We start from the raw sequence: 20113 nt of genomic DNA on the forward strand, positions 1-20113 counted from the left end.
GTTGCTCAGGAGGAGTTTTCCTACTAGAAAATGCCACTTGGATGACATATGGTTCTCCTTGCATAGTCCTGAGTCGATAGTCTGAGTGTCGTCCTGTTTAGCTCCAGGCACCACCTTCTGTGAAGGTAGAACCTGGAACTAAACAGGATGACACTCAGGCTACCAAGTCGAGTAAAAACGCCTGTGTAAATCGGGCCACTACGTACCTGTAGCCACAGGTCGGTGTATATGCCCAGTGTTGGTGACCAGTACGTACCTGTAGCCACAGGTCGGTGTCTATGCCCAGTGTTGGAGACCAGTACGTACCTGTAGCCACAGGTCGGTGTCTATGCCCAGTGTTGGAGACCAGTACGTACCTGTAACCACAGGTCGGTGTCTATGCCCAGTGTTGGTGACCAGTACGTACCTGTAGCCACAGGTCGGTGTCTATGCCCAGTGTTGGAGACCAGTACGTACCTGTAGCCACAGGTCGGTGTCTATGCCCAGTGTTGGAGACCACTACGTACCTGTAGCCACAGGTCGGTGTCTATGCCCAGTGTTGGAGACCAGTACGTACCTGTAGCCACAGGTCGGTGTCTATGCCCAGTGTTGGAGACCACTACGTACCTGTAGCCACAGGTCGGTATCTATGCCCAGTGTTGGAGACCAATAAGCACCTGTAGCCACAGGTCGGTATCTATGCCCAGTGTTGGAGACCAATAAGCACCTGTAGCCACAAGTCGGTGTCTATGCCCAGTGTTGGAGACCAGTACGTACCTGTAGCCACAGGTCTGTGTCTATGCCCAGTGTTGGAGACCACTACGTACCTGTAGCCACAGGTCGGTGTCTATGCCCAGTGTTGGAGACCAATACGTACCTGTAGCCACAGGTCGGTGTCTATGCCCAGTGTTGGAGACCAATACGTACCTGTAGCCACAGGTCGGTGTCTATGCCCAGTGTTGGAGACCACTACGTACCTGTAGCCACAGGTCGGTATCTATGCCCAGTGTTGGAGACCACTACGTACCTGTAGCCACAGGTCTGTGTCTATGCCCAGTGTTGGAGACCACTACGTACCTGTAGCCACAGGTCGGTATCTATGCCCAGTGTTGGAGACCACTACGTACCTGTAGCCACAGGTCGGTGTCTATGCCCAGTGTTGGAGACCAGTACGTACCTGTAGCCACAGGTCTGTGTCTATGCCCATTGTTAGAGACCAATACGTACCTGTAGCCACAGGTCGGTGTCTATGCCCAGTGTTGGAGACCAGCACGTACCTGTAGCCACAGGTCGGTATCTATGCCCAGTGTTGGAGACCAGTACGTACCTGTAGCCACAGGTCGGTGTCTATGCCCAGTGTTGGAGACCAGTACGTACCTGTAGCCACAGGTCGGTGTCTATGCCCAGTGTTGGAGACCAGTACGTACCTGTAGCCACAGGTCGGTGTCTATGCCCAGTGTTGGAGACCAGCACGCTCCCTGCTGTTGTTCCCTCCCGTTGTTGAGACGTGCCTGCCACGGGAAGAAGTGGTCCCCACGCGATGAAGCCGTCATCTTCGCATTCGGAACCGCAGCAGGATCGTCAGGATCCAGTCCTACTCCCAGTGGGACGTACTCGTCTTGTACATGTGTTAACCAAATGCTTTCGTCTGAAGAAATCAGCAGGGTGTTACTGTACATAATTTAAGCAGATGATATGTTTACCTAGAAGCTTTATATAAAATTGCAGATTACAGGAATAAATGCAATCGCTTTGCTGCCTATATGCTGAGCTTAGTCTTCTTTATATTGGTATAAGATACTGCAATCTTGAAATTCTGAATGATTTTAAGCACCAAAAACACACCATTATAAATTCATTTTCTGCTAATTTGATGCTTCTATCGTGGTGCATAATGACAATTTGTTTTCATGGAAACATTGGTGCAAATTATTTCTGGTGTACAGCTAGCTGGATCTGCGCGCCTAGTTATGTCAATTACGGCAAACTAACCGTTTGTGACGTACACCTCCATCACCATGGCAACCCAACCCTCAAAGCCTGTCGGGTACAGGCGGATGTAGCGTGACGTCACAGGAACTGGGAGAGGACGACTCACTTTGTTGTACCGGTCTCGGTTTCCGCGGAAAACCTGTACTAGAAAAAAAGATGATAAGCCCCTTTTTCGGGCGATCCTCGCATGTACGTATTTACCGGTATTTCTGGTCAAGACGGATATATCTTATTTATTTATTTAGATTTACCACATTTGTAGAAGGATTGACATAACGGGTGACTATCACCTTTTCAAGAACGTAGAAGACTGTAAGGTTTGCACCATCGCACACCGGGGCATGCCCCTACTATTTTTCGAAAGGTGTGGTGGGTTCTTTAACGTGCGCGGGGTGTGACTCTCCCCAAACACGGGACCTACATTTAACGTCCTATCCGAGGGACGTCCCTAACCGAAGCTATGTACTCATTTACATTACAGGAATTCTTCGTACCTGTACGTTGCTACTGCTGCCTTGGTACGGTGTCCACAAAGCGCCGTCCATGCTGAAGGCCAGAGTGAATGACGTCACCCAACTGCCCAGGTCCCAGTTCGAGCCGCCTCCACTGATGACCACGCCGGTGACGTCAGTCGTCTTGCCAAAGTACACCTGCACTCAAACGTTCAAAAAGATTAAACAGATTTCCCATAATCGTGTCATTCAGCTTGCTTAATCTTGATCTAGAGTCAATAGATACTAGGGGTACCATTTTTAACTTGACCTCCGTTCTCACAATCGCTACTTACCTACCAAAAATCATGAAGATCCATCAACGTTTCCGTCACTTTTGTTGCCTACATACAAACACACAAAAATGCAAAGTCCGCTGCAGTACTATTGGAAAACGCCAGGTAAACCTTTTTCGAACTTGAACTTCCTTTCCACAACCGCTACACAGCTACCGAAAATCATGAAGATCCATCAAAGTTTTCTCAAGTTATGCTCTTGACATACATACAGACCCACCCAACAGCTGGAGTAACCGAAAACATGATCTTCTCGGCGAAGATAACAATGAACATCAGGTACCTGAAGCCATTGATCCAACACAAAACTCGGTAACCAGCAGTATCCTGGTGTAGTTGTCGGCGTGTGCCGAGCCTGAAAGGGTGCGAATTCCGACTTGTACTCAGAGCTGGCAGTGACGTAAACATCGGGAATGTACCGACTTGCCAAACCAAGCGGGAATCCAGGAGGTGGGACATCTGCGACGAAAACGTCAGCAGTGAGACTTTATGTGCGCTACTTGTAAAACTAAGGGCCGGTTTACACGAGGCACTTTTCATGACGTACGATGTTTGTCGTACGACATTCGCCTAGGACACTTTTCGGTACATACACAACGACTGAGAATCCCGCCGCGCGTCGGCGCCCGTCGCATTCACGTGAATCCTGGTGACCCACGACGCGGAAATGGGCTCCCCCGATGTGTCATACGTCAACCCTGGAGGCGCCACAAGACAAACGCCGAGGCGCGTCGCGAGGTCTATTTACACGGATAAAAAATCTGTCCTGCGACACCTACCGCGCGACAAGTGTCGTAGGACACTCGTCGTAAGTGTCTCGTGTAAACCGGCCCTAAGATTAGCTTTTCCAGTACAATGGATACAGATCAACTAGTGAAGCCCGCTGCCTTGCAGTAACGTACAGTAGATGTTATACACCTCAAGCAGAGTTAAAGGTGATCTGACTACTCGTACCTCCACAGTCTTCCTCGTCCTCCCCTCCACTGCAGTCAGTCAGGTTGTTACACAGCTGAGACTCCAACAGGCAGGTACTGTCCGGACAGGAGAACTGCTTAGCACCACAAACTGTGTCGGTTTAGATAAAGTAGTGTAAAGTTAGCCCCATAGCCTTTTTGAGGCCGGAGGGGAGGTGGGTTGTTACCTGCTTGTGTCTAGGGCATGATATTGGAAGGCGGAGCCCAACCCTCTCCTTCTACCGCCTTTTACCTCCCCAAAAAGTTGGGTAACCATTTTTACACCAGGTTGGAGTCAGGAAAGTCGTGTTTGATGCCTCTCCCAAGGGCACAACATCGGTGGCATGTCAGGAGATTCGAACCCAGGTATTTTAAATGCAACATTTATCTTCCATGTGCGCCTCTTTCAGGCACGTATAATCCCCATGGCCACATGTGCTTGTGAAACTTGGAGTACGCTACCCCCAGATCCCGGGGAAGACCACCTAAGAGATGGAAAGACCAGATCGTAAAGGACACTGGGTTAAACATTAGGGGAGCAGAGGCTAGGGCAAGGGACAGGATCCTCCTGGAAAGCAAGGGGCCTGTTTCTGGCCTGTGCACCTAGGAGGAGGAGGAGGATTTATCTTCCATAGAAGGATTTTGTATGACAGAGAGTTACGTTAACTGACCCCCACCTCCAGCCGTACAGTTGATCTCGTCCGCCCCGTTTGCACAGTCCTCCAGCCCGTCACAGGCGCGGTACTTCGGCAGGCACCTTCCCTCACACTCCAACTGGAGACCATTGCAGGGCGCTAAAAGTAACGGAGTGTATACATGTGTCACTAGATTGTCAACAACGACAGCTAGAGACATGTTCAGACATTTAAATTCGTTGGACATGACACAAAAAGAAGACGTCTGCAACGATACTGTAAATTGTACAGAGGAGATGCAGAAATGATTAAATATATGCCGTATATTGCAAAAAAATGGATACTAAGCAGAATGCCTCTTTCCCCCATTTTGTCTCAAACTTACTCCTAAGATTTTACGCTTGGTGTAAGTGAAGAATTGTATACTGTAACTTATAAGGGATACTGGCCATATAAGCCACAAATCTCTCGCTTTACAGTACTATCAACTTAAGAGGAACCATGCAGAGAACTGGTGAAAAGCTGGTTGGTAAACGTTTTAATGTATCGATATTATACATGACCAGGTAATACAGGACATACAGTGGCAGTTCTCTTCGTCTGCCCCAGAAGAGCAGTCCTTGTCTCCGTCACACACGGAGGCGTTATTGATGCATTTGCCGCTTTCACACTGCCACAGTCCCTTCTCCGAACAGGACTCTGAAGAAATGTACATAGGAATGAGATATTTCTGAAATTGTATGGAATTGCTGCTGGATCTTATGTTTCTGTTTCGAAGTTTTGGGACGTGTGTTTATTTCTTATGTATATGTTTGTTTTATACATTTAGTTTTATTATTGTGGCTGTGCATGTGCCATGCATGTCTGTACATTTTGTGAAAGAAAATATTTAAAAAAAAAACATTCCCTAGGGAATGCGTTCGTTCAATTTTTAGAGTAATTGGCAATTCAATCGCAGCACCATACTAACGGCTCCGCCCATTAGGCATTGCCAAAAAGAAAGAAAGAAACTCACGACACATAAGCTCGTCCGACGCGTCGTCACAGTCGCTGACGCCATCGCAAACTTCAGATGGTGCTACGCATCTGCTGTTGTTCTTGCATCGAAACTCTACACTGGTACACACTATGTAACATAGAACGTTCGAAGCTGGATGACAAGGTTATTCATTCACAGCCAAGACATACAATCACAGCAGACGTTTCGGTGACTGTCTGTCACCCTCCACAGGGCACTATTGACTGGTATGTACTATCCCGCGTATATGACAAGCCTATCACATGACTGCCCTGTACTTATGTCGTTACCACTGGAAAACAAATTAAAAGCCATCGTGTGGCCTCCATAGCAGGTGGATACTTCACTCAAATAGTTGAGGTATTTACAGCAAAATTGTTTAGTCAGACCTCATGCATTCAGCATTCTATGCATACCGCACAATGATATGAGGCAGGACTGACAGGACAACAAAAGGCAGGATACGAAAGTATAACACAATCATTCAAATTGCGCTTTCGGTGATTCGTTTTTCAATAGGTATTTACAAAGTCAAGTTCCTCGTCCTCTGTAGTTATTAAGATAAACATATACCCATTCATATATCTGTTTATTTCTTCCTCTACAAGTTTCTACACATGGAACGAATGTTGAGACCGTAGGCTGTTACCCACATTGTCTAGGGCAGAGTATTGGAAGGTGGCTTTTACCTCGCCAAATAAAGTCAGTTAGCCATTGGTACACCTGGGTGAAGTGAGGAAAGTCGAGTTAAGTGCCGTGCTACAGACATGTAGGGGATTCGAATCTATGACCTGTGGCTTCTGGGCCAAACACCCCAAACCGTTAGGCCAAACCGACGCCACACATTTTAAGTCTACTTAAGCCCAAAAATTCACCCGAGGATTACCCTGGGAGCCAGACTGTTCATCGGGCCTTGCAGCCTGTTCCTTTTAGCCTGTTCCTTCTAGCCAATTCCTTCGGCGGCCCAGAGCTCCGAGCCCGCCGATACCGTAATTAACGCACCTGGGGAGTTGAAGCCCGAGAGTTGACCGACTCTACCACTTCCCGGGCTACAACTCCCCGGAGTGTTGATTAAGATCAGGCGGGCTGAATGTCTTGGGCCGCCGAAGGAAATCGCTATTGCGGCCCTGTCCAAGTCTGGGCTCTCAGGGTACCCGAGGATTGACATTAGGAGAAAGTGGTCTTACCGCAGTCACTTTCATCGGACTCGTCGTAACAGTCACCGACGCCATCGCAGCGCTTCGTGTCAGGGATGCAGGGACCGCGTTCACCGCAGAAATGTTTGGGCAGGGGACAATTTGCGGCTGTGCAATGTTTTTCATCTGTACCGTTTCGACAATCTTTGACGCCGTCACATAGCCACTCTGGACGGACATTGATTAGATAGTCGGGTATGGTACATCCGTCCTCGCAATCATCTGTGCCGTCTGGACACTTCGAACATTTCCGATTGGGATAGAGACATATTCCACTTTCACACTTGACATGGTCGGGGTTGAAACACTCTTTGCTTGTGCAATTTTCCTCATCTGAACCGTCTTCACAATCATCATAACCGTCACATTGCAGCTTTGGAGCAAAACATGCCCCACTGATCTCACACCTGACATGGTGGGGGTCATTACACTCTTTGCTCCAACAATTTTCCTCATCTGATCCGTCGTCACAATCACCCCTACCGTTACATTGCCACTCCGGACGGACACATATTCCGCTACGTTCACACTTGAAATCGTCACTGTTGTAGCATTCTATGTTTTTGCAATTTTCCTCATCTGAGCTGTCTGAGCCACAATCATCACGACCGTTACATTGAAATTCTCGAGAGAGACATTCTCCATCACTTTTACACTTGAAATCGTCAATATTGTAGCATTCGATGCTTGTGCAATTGTCCTCATCTGACCTGTCCTCACAATCATCATCACCGTCACATTGCCACTCTGGTTCGATACATAGTCCATCACTTTTGCACTTGAAATCGTCACTGTTGTAGCATTCTATGCTTGTGCAATTGCCCTCATCTGACCTGTCTTCACAATCATCTTCACCGTCACATTGTACCTCTGGACGGACACATACTCCGCTACTTTCACACTTGAAATCGTCAGGGTGGTAACACCTTATACTTGTGCAATTGTCCTCATCTGACCTGTCTTCACAATCATTTTTACCGTCACATTGCCACTCTGGAGCGAAACATTCTTTACTACTTTCACACAACAAATCGTCGGGGTCGACACACTCAATGTTTGTACAATTGTCCTCATCTGAACCGTCTTCACAATCGTCCTCACCGTCACATTGCCACCCTGGACTGACACATACACCGCTACTTTCACACTTGAAATGGTCGGGATTGAAACACTCTATGCTTGTGCAATTGTCCTCATCTGACCCGTCTTCACAATCATCACCCCCGTCACATTGCAGCTTTGGAGCAAAACATGCCCCACTACTTTCGCATTTGAGATAGTCAGGGTTGGAACACTCTATGCTCCAACAATTTTCCTCATCTGAACCGTCTTCACAATCATCCTCACCGTCACATTGCCACGTTGGACGGACACATTCTCCGCTACTTTCACACTTGAAATCGCCGGGGTTGTAGCATTCTATGTTTGTGCAATTGTCCTCATCTGAACTGTCTTCACAATCGTCATCACCGTCACATTGCCACGTTGGACGGACACATACACCACTGCTTTCACACTTGAAATAGTCAGGATTGTAGCACTCTATACTTGAGCAATTTTTTTCATCTGAACCGTCTTCACAATCATCCACACCGTCACATTGCCGCTCGGGAGGGAAACATGCTCCACTACTTTCGCATTTGAGATAGTCATGATCAGGGTTGTAACAGTCTTCAGTTGAGCAATTTTCCTCATCTGACCTGTCTTCACAATCATCCTCACCGTCACATTGCCACTCTGGAGGAAAACATACTCCGCTACTTTCACACTTAAAATAGTAGGTGTAGAAGCAATCTTTGCTTGCGCAATTTTCCTCATCTGACCCGTCTACACAATCATCCTCACCGTCACATTGCCACTCTCGATGGACACATTCTCCACTACTTTCGCACCTGAAATAGTCGGTGGAGAAACACTGCATGCTTGTGCAATCTTCCTCATCTGAACCGTCTTCACAATCATCCTCACCGTCACATTGCCACTCTCGATCGACACATTCTCCACTACTTTCACACCTGAAATAGTCGGTGGAGAAACACTGTATGCTTGTGCAATTGTCCTCATCGGAGCCGTCGGGACAATCTTCGTCAGCATCACACCGAAATGCCAAGTCGATGCAGTCGTCGGTCGTTTTGCATGAGAAGGCTGGGGAGGCGCACTCTGCGTCACTGTCGCCACCCGGACGTCTACGGGAGGCATGGCCGGTGGACAGCAGGCATACAAATAAGAGCAAGCCGGACGCCATCATCGGCTTGACGGGGGGAAATGTTGACGACATTCCGTGCGCTGGGCATATCCTTGCACAGTGACATGCGGTGCCAAAATAATCAGACAGGTGCTGGGCTATACGCGCACGGATCTGGACATGCTTTGTTTTATGACAAGGCGGAGTCTGGTGGAGATTGGTACCAACCCCGCAGAATGCGTGACAATCAATGTGACACTACTACCAGACACACGTAAAGCCGCAAATAAAAATACCACAGGTAACACTCGCCTAGCCTCGGCTTAACCGACCAGGAAATGTTCTCAAAAAGAATTAACCAGTAAAACCTGTAATAATGAAACGCCACCGAGGAGGCTGCTATTGAGGCTACCATTTCTTCATCTATCGTGGCAGTTATACGAGTATTCCGCAGTGCACGCAAAGGTAGTTTTTGCAGGGAAAGACAACTGTGACGCTGCGCTACGTACAGCACAGTACCACAAGGGCCAGTCGTCCTCCAAGAAAGGAGAGGGAAGTGATCCAGTTTTAGCTCACTGCAGAGCTATTCTTCCACTGGTCGTGACAGAGAAGACAGGTTTACAGGTTCATTGTACCGGGGATATTCCCCCAGCTCTTTCCGACAAGCACAATGAACAGTGGACTCCGGTAGCGTGCATGTCGGGTGAGCGACACAGCCGGGGACCGAACTCGCGACTTCTAGTTCCGGAGGCAAGGCCGATAACCACCGGACTACCCGCGCTCCAGCATAATGGGAAACCTGCCGTTCACCACAACATCACTACTACTGCTGTGGAGTTTGTACCACTGCCTGGTCATTGCATTTGCACAAACGGGTAAGCATTTAATATTTGCAGAATACTGACGAAATAGAGCTAGAGGGATACTGCCTATTTTTCCCAGTAAGAAACGTGAGCTTAGACTATTGACGACTCCTTCAAACATTATTTTTCTTCACACTTAGCAAAACTACTTGACTGTACACATGCATGCCATGTCATGAAGGCTCTTAATAATAGATATGTTGTTTTCATCGTGAATATATTTTGCAAGATTTGTATCTACCCAAACGAATATAAGCTAATACTGGTAACTTCGATCATGATATCATTTGTTGCCATGTTCAAGCAAGCCGGATTCCTTTTATTATGACAGTGGGTGTTTTTTCAAGCCCCAAATCCGTTGAGCATGCTTTTTATACTTCCCTTTATCAGCGTATTGTCTGTATTTAGTAGAGCCGGTATTGTCGCCCTTCACAGGCACTGTATAACTGGTCCCGATTGTCCAAAGTTTCTTTGAAAGCGTAGAAAAATGCTGCTATGTAATCGTAGACTATACTGTAGGACTGGCTCCAGACATGCATAGACATATGCCGCTATGTAGTCCCCACTACAGTGTATGTTAGACTGGCCTAGGCCGTCGGTTAACTGCATTCTGCTATGTAGTCCCGGTTATACTGCTTGTAAGACACGCTGCCATGTAGTTCCGGCTATACTGTTTGTAAAACATGCTGCTATGTAGTCCCAGCTATACTGTTTGTAAGACTGGCCTAGACCGTCGTTTAACTGCATGCTGCTATATAGTCCTGGCTATACCCTTTGTAACACTGGCCTAGGCCGTCGTTTTTTACTACATTCATAGACACCTGCTGCTATGTAGTACCGGCTATGCTGTTTGTAAGACTGACCTAGGCCGTCGTTTAACTGTACACATGGACACATGCTGTTATGTAGTCCCCACTATACTGGTTGTAAGACTGGCCAAGGTAGTCTTTTAACTGCAATATAGACACTTGCTGTTATGTAGTCCCGGAATTTATTGTTTGTAAGACTAGCCTATGCCGTCGTTTAACTGCATGCTGCTATGTAGTCCCGGACTATGCTGTTTGTAAGACTGACCTAGACCGTCGTTTAACTGCATCCATAGACACATGCTGCTATGTAGTCCCGGACTATACCGTATGTAAGACTGGCCTAGGCCGTCACTTAACTGCACACATAGACAAGTGTCGCTATGTAGTCTCGGACTTGACTCTTTGCAACACCGGCCTAGGCCGTCGTTTTACTGCATGCATAGACACATCCTTCTATTTAGTACCGGCTATGCTGTTTGTAAGACTGACCTAGGCCGTCGTTTAACTGCACACATAGACAAGTGTCGCTATGTAGTCTCGGACTATACTCTTTGTAACACTTGCCGAGGTCGTCGTTTAAATGCATTCATAGACACATGCTGCTATGTATTCCCGGGCTATACTTGTAACACTGGCCTAGGCCGTCGTTTCACTACATGTATAGAAACATGCTATGTTGGGGGGGGGGGGGGGGGCTGGCAAAATCGACCTTGACCTTTGAATACACATTTAACTGCATGAAACACCATTCATTGGCAGGTGGCTGGGTGAAGACTGACCCTTCATGGGTGACACCAGACGAATGGGAGGACGACGACGGGGTTCGACATGTTACTGGCTATGTTCTGGACTCCAACCTAAGAACGGGCTGGCATCCTGCAGAGGACGCAGAGGCCCGGTTGCTCACAGTCGACCTGCAGACCCCCATCACACTCTCCCGAGTCCACATGTGGTACTACCACGCCGGGGATGTAGCAGTCTTACGTGCAATATCATCAGGGCGGTTTCAGATGGTGAAACAATTCAGTGCTTCAGATTTTCCCACTGTAGATGATTCGAACGGAGAAATACGTCTGCATGAAGTTGATCTGAGCGGGTTCCTCGCTACAGGAAAGTTTTGGCGCCTGCAATTTGCCTCTTCAGGGTCTAAACCTATGGAAATCATGGAGCTGACATTTTTCCAAGGTTAGCGCTCCTTTCTTGTATAATGTCAGAGCAAAGCGTGATCGCGATCACCTTACCATGGAGGCTAAGCCTAAATACAGATAAAATCATATGGAATTCCCACATCGAATGCGGGAGTGCAGAAAAACAGGATTGGAACAAAAAAAAATGTCTAGAATCTTGAATCTTCGTACTAACTTGTACAATGATGCGCCTTTGGATCATCAAGTTATGAAATGAATAGACCAAGCACAAAATCACTAACATTTAATTGGCCGCAATTCTAACACGTTGTCTGTGACATCGTAGCTGCTTATCATGCCTGTATCCTCTTATGTCCATCCAGCTTGCTCAGGATTTGAGAGGACGGTCTGCACAAACGGCGACTGTGACGTGCATGAGGTGGTCTGTGACGGGATAGTGGATTGTGACGATGGGAGCGATGAAAAAAACTGTGGTAAGGCACTAATCTCCAAGCAGATCTACACGGGGCGCGAAAATCGTAAATGCTAGCCAGAGAAGCTCCGGCCGGCTGGAGCTTCTCTGGCTGACTGGAGCTTCTCTGGCTAGCATTTACGATTTTCGCGCCCCGTGTAGATCTGCTTGGAGATTAGTAAGGCACTAACTCAGGAAGGAGTATTGTACAATGTGCCCGGTCGAGTATCCTTTGGCGTAATTTTTTTTGCCAGGTCCCGGGTTGATTTTGAATCCGAGCACTGAAATAGCCGGCAGATAGAAATACAGTTTGAATTGGTAAACGTGTAGGACTTCATCTTAAAGCTTGCACCAACCCATTTCATTTCATTTGATGCATAGTGTGTGAATTTGACCGTGTCTCCCTGACTTCATATTTTTCTAAATATAGATGAAGACATCTGTTCGAATGGGGCAGTCATCAACAAGACACAAGTGTGTGACGACAGAGACGACTGCGGAGACGGTACAGATGAACAGAACTGCTGTAAGTATATATGAACACAGAGTATTGTTTCTCTGATATTTTTTCTTCCTTTCTTTTCAGCTTTTCTTTCAACCTAAGTGAGTTGTTTTATTCACACCAATAGACCTCTTTCCAATTAAAGCGGCCATTTCAAATTTCCCTAGACCGTGCCAAAGTTTGCATCAAAACGAGGCTGCACTTGATGCTTTGATTTTCCTTGTTTTGGCCTATATATATCTATAAATCTAGGTGAAAATGCTTAACGTTTGGACCGGCATTATGTCATTATCGTTGCTTCACAATATTCATGTAAACTATGTACAGACGAAGCCACTTAATTGCACCTCGGATAAACGCACCTTCCATTTAATTGCACCGAATCCCAATATCCAAAAGCGGTTCCCATTCACTGCATTGTTAGTGACTCCGCATATCTGCAACGCGCATGGTCACCAAAGCCGGATAACTGCACCAATTGTTTTCAAAAATCCTCGACAAGTTAACTGAAAAGGTGCGCTTAAATCGGCAAACGCGGTACAAATGAGCCGATACCTGCCGGCGTAAAGGCGCAATATCGCCAATATGTTTAAAACTGTTTTGAGTAGCAAAAGAAGGCGGTCTCCATTGACAGTTACGTTGATAGGAATCGCATGGGAGGTCCCGGGCGGGTCACCCGTAATCAGTAACCAAGTTTTAGTTTCAATTCCTAGTTTCATGGCGGTACATGATTTACGTAAATCGACAACTGCACTCTACGTAATGTAACACAGAAACTGTTATCCCGTGAGTGGCATGACAATGTTTCAGAATGCCTCCCCTGTAACATTATGTGTGTTGTAATGCGGTAGATCGCATGGAAAAATGAAAGAATGCGAAATCAAAACAGGTTCGTAGTCATTTCTTTATTTTCAGCAAAGGGTCAATAAAGAAGGTTAATAACTGAATATTTTATTTGTTCTAGTGTTTCTGACTAACAATACACCCCCTCGCCCATGGTGGTGCGGTCCAGCTGGGCATTTCGCATAATTGCACCAGCCGGATAATTGCACCAAAAACGATAACAAATGGGTGGTGCAGTTAAGCGGATTCCACTGTACAATAATCTACGTTTGGGACCGCATTGTTGACAGCGACACCTAGCTGCAGTACAAAGTGAACCAGTCATTATTGCCCTGAAGAAGATGACAGACCGTCATCGAAACGTTGGCTGTTATCATTTCCTTGCTTGTGAATAAAGAACTTTGCTATTCCGTCATTCACCAACTTGATTCACGGCAATATGATGAAGCTATCATGTTTCTATGTATGTTTGACGCAGGCGAGCGACGAGGCAAGATGCCATGCAACAATGGACAATGCATAGATTTGCATAAAGCATGCAATGGTACCGATGACCATCTTCCCTGTGGCGAAATCCAACAACGCTATTCCAGATGTGACGGGATGGAAGATTGTAGTGATGGCAGTGATGAGTCTTGTTGTGAGTACACTGGCAACATTGTTTGTACTTTGTGTTGCATAACTGATTAGCCTGTTTTGCGCTGGGAGTTTGATAGTATGAGCTAGTTGATTGGCCCATAGCATCCTAACACCTACCCACATAATAATCACAATCCATCAAGTGGTCCTTGAGTTATTGTTGACAACAAATTTGCGGAAACACACACACACACACACACACACACAAACTGACACACCCAAAGCAATACCCCCATTTTCATGGAGAAAATTACATTTCTATTGCAGTTAAAGGGTGGAAATTATGGTGAATATTCAAAAGTAAATCTGAAGACATAGTAAGTTATCATAGGAATCAAAGCTTACGCTTGAAGAGAACACTTCTCTGATTGGATCAACAGTGTGTGTTTTTTTGCGCTTCAGCTGCCGCTGCCTGTGACAACGGAGCCCTGTTCCACCCGGCTACCCGGTGTAACGGCAGAGATGACTGTGGGGACAACAGTGATGAGCAGAATTGTGGTGAGTTCTCCACACACAGCCATCACTGACGACTCGATCAAAGTGTGCATTCGTTTGTTCGTCCGTCCAGACCCTTATGTTGCCTAGCAGCAGGGTATATTTTTACAGGGAGGGGTTGCTAGTTCCTCTTTAACGTGCTCGAGGCACCCCCTCGAACACGAGATGGCCTGGAGTCCAGCCTTATTAGATTTCCAATATTTCCAATATTATTGGCGAGGAGCGGAGCTTGGGTAGCGAACGGAAAGCTAATAAGGCTGGACTGCAGGCTAACACGATACCCCCACCTTCCGAAATCAAATTCAAATCTCCGAGATGCTTCTTTTAATGCACAACATTTACAATTTAACGTCATATGTCCACAGACTGTTACTATCTCCGAGACAAAGGGATAAGCTACAGAGGCCGTGCAAACCGGGACGGGTCCTGTCAGTTCTGGACATCTCAGTACCCCCACGCCCATAACCACACTCCCCAGGCCTACCCATCGGCAGGGCTGGAGCAGAACTACTGTCGGAACCCGGACGGGAAGGACAGGCCGTGGTGCTACACAAACAACCCCCTCATCAGGTGGATGTACTGCGATGACGTCTTCGCCTGTGACGGTAATGCCAGCTCTTTATGCTCTTCAACCTTGACGAGTAAAAGCTATAGAAAATACTTTGGCTCTTGACCCTGTTAGGTATACCGAGTTTAAAAGATAGCCTCCTTGGTAATATAGCATACTAGTATTTTCATTAAATGATATAATAAAATAAAATAAAATAAAATAAAGCTATCTAACGTTATTCCGTAAATATCTCCTGCTGTATGTACCAATCTTATATACGGTAATGGACGCGTACATATGAATCGTGAGGCCAGTGTTTTAAGTTTTAATGCTTATAATTAGAAACACGATTTTTACGTTTCATTAAAGCATGCCTCTGACGTCTGTTTTATATTTCCAGCCTTACCAACACGTTGCTTCTACGCAGTTGACAAGGGAAGGAGCTACGCAGGGCACGTGAATAGGTAAGATTAGACTCGTATCTTATAGCAGTTAAGCTTAAGCCCCTTTTGCAATATGTACGTAGCCGACATTGGCCTACAAACCTACCCCAACCATTATTGGGAGTGGCCATGATATGATAATGAAATATCAATCACTATCTCCATGAAAAATGGGTGTGCCTGTGTGTGTCTGTGTGTGTGTGTGTCTGTCTGTATGTCTGTCTGTCTGTGTGTGTCTGTGTTTGTGTTTTCGTGAATTTGTGATTCTGTATCCCACTTACAGAGCAGAAGACCGGGTGTGCCAGAGATGGGACTCCCAGACCCCCCACAGCCACCCCCACACACCACAGGCTCATCCTGATGCAGGCCTGGAGGAAAACTTCTGCCGTAACCCTGACGACAAGGAGCGGCCCTGGTGCTACACCACGGACCCGGCATTGAGGTGGAGCTACTGCGACGTGATGGAATGTGCCGGTAAGCACAATAGAAGAAGACTATGTCTTGGAGTAACGATTAGGTTGTTTAGCCCAGAACCCAGAGGTGCTGGGCTCGAGTCCCCTGACATACCGCATGTTATGCTCTTGGCCTTGGGAAAGGCCCTTAACACGAATTTCGTCACTCCACCCAGGTGTAAAAATGGGTACCTGACTTCGGTTGGGGAGGTAAAGGACGGCAGCAGCTTAAAGGGATGGACTCCGACTTCCAATACCGTGCCTAGACACAGTGGATAAGAACCCACTGCCCCAGAACGGCTATAGGACTGTTGATATAAAATAATTAACGATAATGTATATGCCCAAACGTCACGAAGTTAAGACAAATTATGCCATTGGTCTCTCTTTCCAATCGAATGCTTTAACCTGGTCAATGTGAGGTATTGGAGCTTTCCCCTGCATTGACAACTAGTAATCCGCTGCTGTCTCCTACATGTCCTTCTTAGACCCCACATCACTGGACTTCATCGGACAAGAGTGCGAGGAAGAATATACCTGTGCCAGGAAAAGGACAAGTGGACTTTGTTTTTGTGACTATGACTGCCGTTTTTTCGGTGACTGCTGTGAAGATTTCGGGTAAGTTATCATAAATGTACAATTTAGAAATATGAGGTTTCCTAAGCTCACGCCGCACAACAGGTCTGCGAGATCTAAAAGAACATTTTTGGAAGCAGTTCGGCCGGTGTTCTCTCGATCACTCACCCTCATTAAATCAGGACCCCTATCGCTCCACATTAGCTCGCTCGCGTAGGGGCCCTGATCTTCAGCGCCGGTAGACATGGTTCTGGCGCCGTTACTGACAATTGCTCATGAATAATCAATGAGCTATCCTTATTTGGCGGTTAATTTGTTCTGAACCTAAAGTAACGATGTGAGACGTAACCTGAATGGTTGATAGCTTCCCAGCGTCTTTTGCGCTTTTGCTTCAGATGAGGTTTAGCAAACCCTCTGATTGGCTGAAGCTGTTTTGGCGGTGACGTCGCCAGAACCATGTCTACCGGCGATGAAGACCAGGGCAATTTAATGAGGGTGCGATCACAAAGATTTTTAGAGATCGGCCGGTGTTCGCAGTTCTCTGCAACCCCATCTAATGTCATAAGGTACATTTTTAGCCAACCCTGGCGATTTTGAGATTCGGTGACCTTCCTGCGATCAACAAATTCTGCTAAATGTCGTCTTTAGTGTGACGCCGGCTTATGAACAGAAGTATTGCTGATAAGAAAACAGGAGGGCTGCATAGCAAAGCACGGGATGTGCCAGAAAGGTCCTTGGTCTTAGATCTCCAGCCATTGTACTTTGGCGCATGCGCAGTGGTCCCCCAGGAGCCCTAGCTAGGATCATTCTGAAGTGTGCAGAATCAGTGAATGCACGTTGTTCAGTTGTACGAGTTGTGCACGTGTCAATCTGTGACTCCCTAGATAAGAGGGGTTGGAACCATTAACAAATGGTAGCAGTAGGCTTTTCCAATCCACCGACCTCTTGGTTATCTGGGCCCAGTAAGCTAACCGAAAAATTTGTATTTTGGGGGTTGTGAACCACAAAACTCAATGAAACGGGGATTGATCTGTATCATGACGTTCGTTTTGTAACCACGACAAGAAAATAGATAGATTTAGGGTACAAATATTTCTTCTGGTAGAAGTTATGCAGAGAAAATAGATGAGTATTTTTGTAATTTGCGACATTGTCATTAATTATTCACTGGTGAGTAGCGCTTGCTCCCCGATTTGATAAAACCTTCCTGTGGTCTTTTTCATTATCTAAAACAAATCTTACAACAGTCATAACATTGCATGAAATTTTAGAATTAAATGTATTGCAACATTATAGTTCATGAAACCCTCGTTTTAGTCCAACGTCACGAACGGTCCCGTCACGCGGTGTTCTCGCGAGAGCACATTTCAAAATGGCGCCCGCAATAGGAAATGGAAATGAGTCTACTATATCGAGCCCATAGTACCCCAGAGCTAGCTGCAAAAGTACACAATACATTGACGCTTTCATGTGATTCATTGCTACTTCATTACAGCCACCGCTCAGCTCAACCTATACCTACACGTGCACGTGACTATTACCATCTCAGGTGGAAGTGTGTGCCTGGCTTCACCAAGTGGCCTTCCTATTGGATGGTTGCTGACTGCCCCGACGAATGGACGGATGACTTCACAAGGGATCAGTGTTTAAAACAGGTGGATCCCTTCAGCCTGAGTGACACGGTTTACAGGATACCTGTGAATGACAATAGTTCATACCAGCTCCCCTATAGAAACATATTCTGTGCTCTTTGTAACAACGTAGCAATGACAGAAGTATTAGTTCAGGTGTCCCAACCTGTGTGTTCTGGGCAGCTTAATTCTTCTGAACAAACCTCTAAAGGTATGCAATACAGCGATATGTTCAGCATTCTCGATGTTGAAGAAAAGGAGGGTTGTCTTGGCACCAACAAGCTAGAATTCGATCTTTTTGGGCGCCGTGTAAGAGAATGTCTTTCCCCCGAGGAAGATTTTTCACATGCAAATTGTGACATGGCTGCCTGCAGGTCCTACAACTATCCAGTTTTCAGTAGGTATAAGACCTACAGAAACCTACACTGTGCTCTTTGTGAAGGTCTTTCCCTTTCGGCAACCACAAATCTAAGGTGTGGTTCCACTGTTGATTTAGGTAAATTGTCACGGTGCCGTAAAGATTGTCTCCAAGAAATCTCACTAACTCATCTATTCAACTTTGGTGCCGATGAAAGTACCAATAAGTGTCCCTCCGACACTGTATACGATCCCTTTGTGGACAAATGCCGGCATTTCTCGTCTGCTAGCAGACGTTATGACTCATCAAACACAACTATACCCTTCCAAAACTGCAGCAAACCAGCTTTGACATTCACATCCGAAGAGTTCAGTGTCCTTCCCAATGGCAGTGTCCACCTGTTGAGCTCTAACGTGTCCTGCCCAGCTGAGCAGGTGGATATTCTGAACACAACAGCATCGATCTGCGGGGAGTGCATACTGCAGCACTTCTCAAACAATACGCGCGGAGGCAAGACAAGCAACAGTTGGGACGATATCCAGGGTGGGTTAACCTTGAGTCTTGTGACAGTGTCTGCCGTAGCCGTGGTCGGTTTCGTGGTCCACACTGTCAGGTCTGGCCAGTGGAAAAAGGTCCCGGAGAAGCTGAAGGTTCAGATGATGATATGTATGGTGGCTGCTGAAGTCATGTTTGTGTCACGTGTGTCTGTCCCTCCTGGACCAGCCTGTGTAGCGTACGCAATACTTCTGCACTACCTTCTGCTGACCGCATTCACATCCATGAACGCATTATCTATGGATCTCTTTCTTACCTTTGGTGATGGCTTAGAAAGAGTGAAACTGTACAAGTATCTCTTGTATATCTGGCTGGTGCCGGTGCTTGTAGTAGTAGTGACAGTGATTGTGGAATTCGGCAGCTCTGTCAGGGTTGGTTACGGAGAGGGCTGTTGGATCGGCAATCCGACAGCCAGTCTGGTTGCGTTTGGAGTTCCTGTCTGCTGTGCCCTTCTCGCCAATGTTGTCTTCATCACTCTTGCCTTGCTGGCCATACGGAAGTCATTTCAGATAGCCAACGCTGCAATGTCGCGCTCACAGAGCAGCAAGGCCTGGGTCTACCTGCGTATCTCCTTTCTGACTGGGTTCACCTGGTTTCTCGGCTTCATCTACCCTTTCGTCAACAGCAGAGTTGCGGAGTACATCTTTATTGTGCTGAACGCTTCTCAGGGCCTGTTGCTGACAGTGGTGGTAACACTGACCGGGGAGGTGTTACAGAAATGGAAGTCCGCGATCAGGGCACGCTAGCTTAGGTCTGGGTGAGCCAAATCAGGACAATGGACAAACTGCCACTGCTGGCAACCAGCAGACCATCGCAGGGGTAACGGCAAGTGGTACCAGCTCTGCTACAGAAATACCCATGAAAACTTTGACCGATGTGGAGGATAACAGGGCACGCCTTCAACTGGATGAAGCTCATCAGGGAAGTGAACAAACCGTCACAGCCAGCAGCAACCGGCAGACCACCACAGGGGGAACTGAGGCAACGGCAGATGGAACCGGCTCTGCTGCAGAAATGCCCGTAATCATTATGGCCGATGTGGAGGAGAACAGG

The 20113-nt window shown here is 46.9% G+C and overlaps 2 protein-coding genes and 1 pseudogene across 2 annotated transcripts; 1 reads left to right on the top strand and 2 right to left on the bottom strand.

Annotated features, from left to right (window-relative positions):
• Window positions 1-2668: 2668 nt before the first annotated feature.
• Window positions 2669-5120, bottom strand: LOC136421107 (very low-density lipoprotein receptor-like). The gene is made up of 5 exons (XM_066408258.1): window positions 4929-5120; window positions 4389-4505; window positions 3713-3823; window positions 3042-3217; window positions 2669-2692 (listed from the first exon to the last, which is right to left on the bottom strand). Exons 1-5 carry the CDS (start codon window positions 5059-5061, stop codon window positions 2669-2671), a joined length of 561 nt encoding a protein of 186 aa, XP_066264355.1. The 5' UTR covers window positions 5062-5120.
• Window positions 5121-6521: 1401 nt separating this feature from the next.
• On the bottom strand, window positions 6522-13000 carry LOC136421108 (sortilin-related receptor-like; annotated as a pseudogene).
• A 911-nt stretch (window positions 13001-13911) lies between these two features.
• LOC136421109 (uncharacterized) lies at window positions 13912-19806 on the top strand. The gene is made up of 7 exons (XM_066408259.1): window positions 13912-14005; window positions 14403-14498; window positions 14861-15100; window positions 15446-15509; window positions 15772-15962; window positions 16429-16558; window positions 18012-19806. Exons 1-7 carry the CDS (start codon window positions 13912-13914, stop codon window positions 19804-19806), a joined length of 2610 nt encoding a protein of 869 aa, XP_066264356.1.
• Window positions 19807-20113: the final 307 nt, after the last annotated feature.

The sequence above is a fragment of the Branchiostoma lanceolatum genome, chromosome 15 (genome assembly GCF_035083965.1).
Source record: "Branchiostoma lanceolatum isolate klBraLanc5 chromosome 15, klBraLanc5.hap2, whole genome shotgun sequence".
NCBI lineage: Eukaryota > Metazoa > Chordata > Leptocardii > Amphioxiformes > Branchiostomatidae > Branchiostoma > Branchiostoma lanceolatum.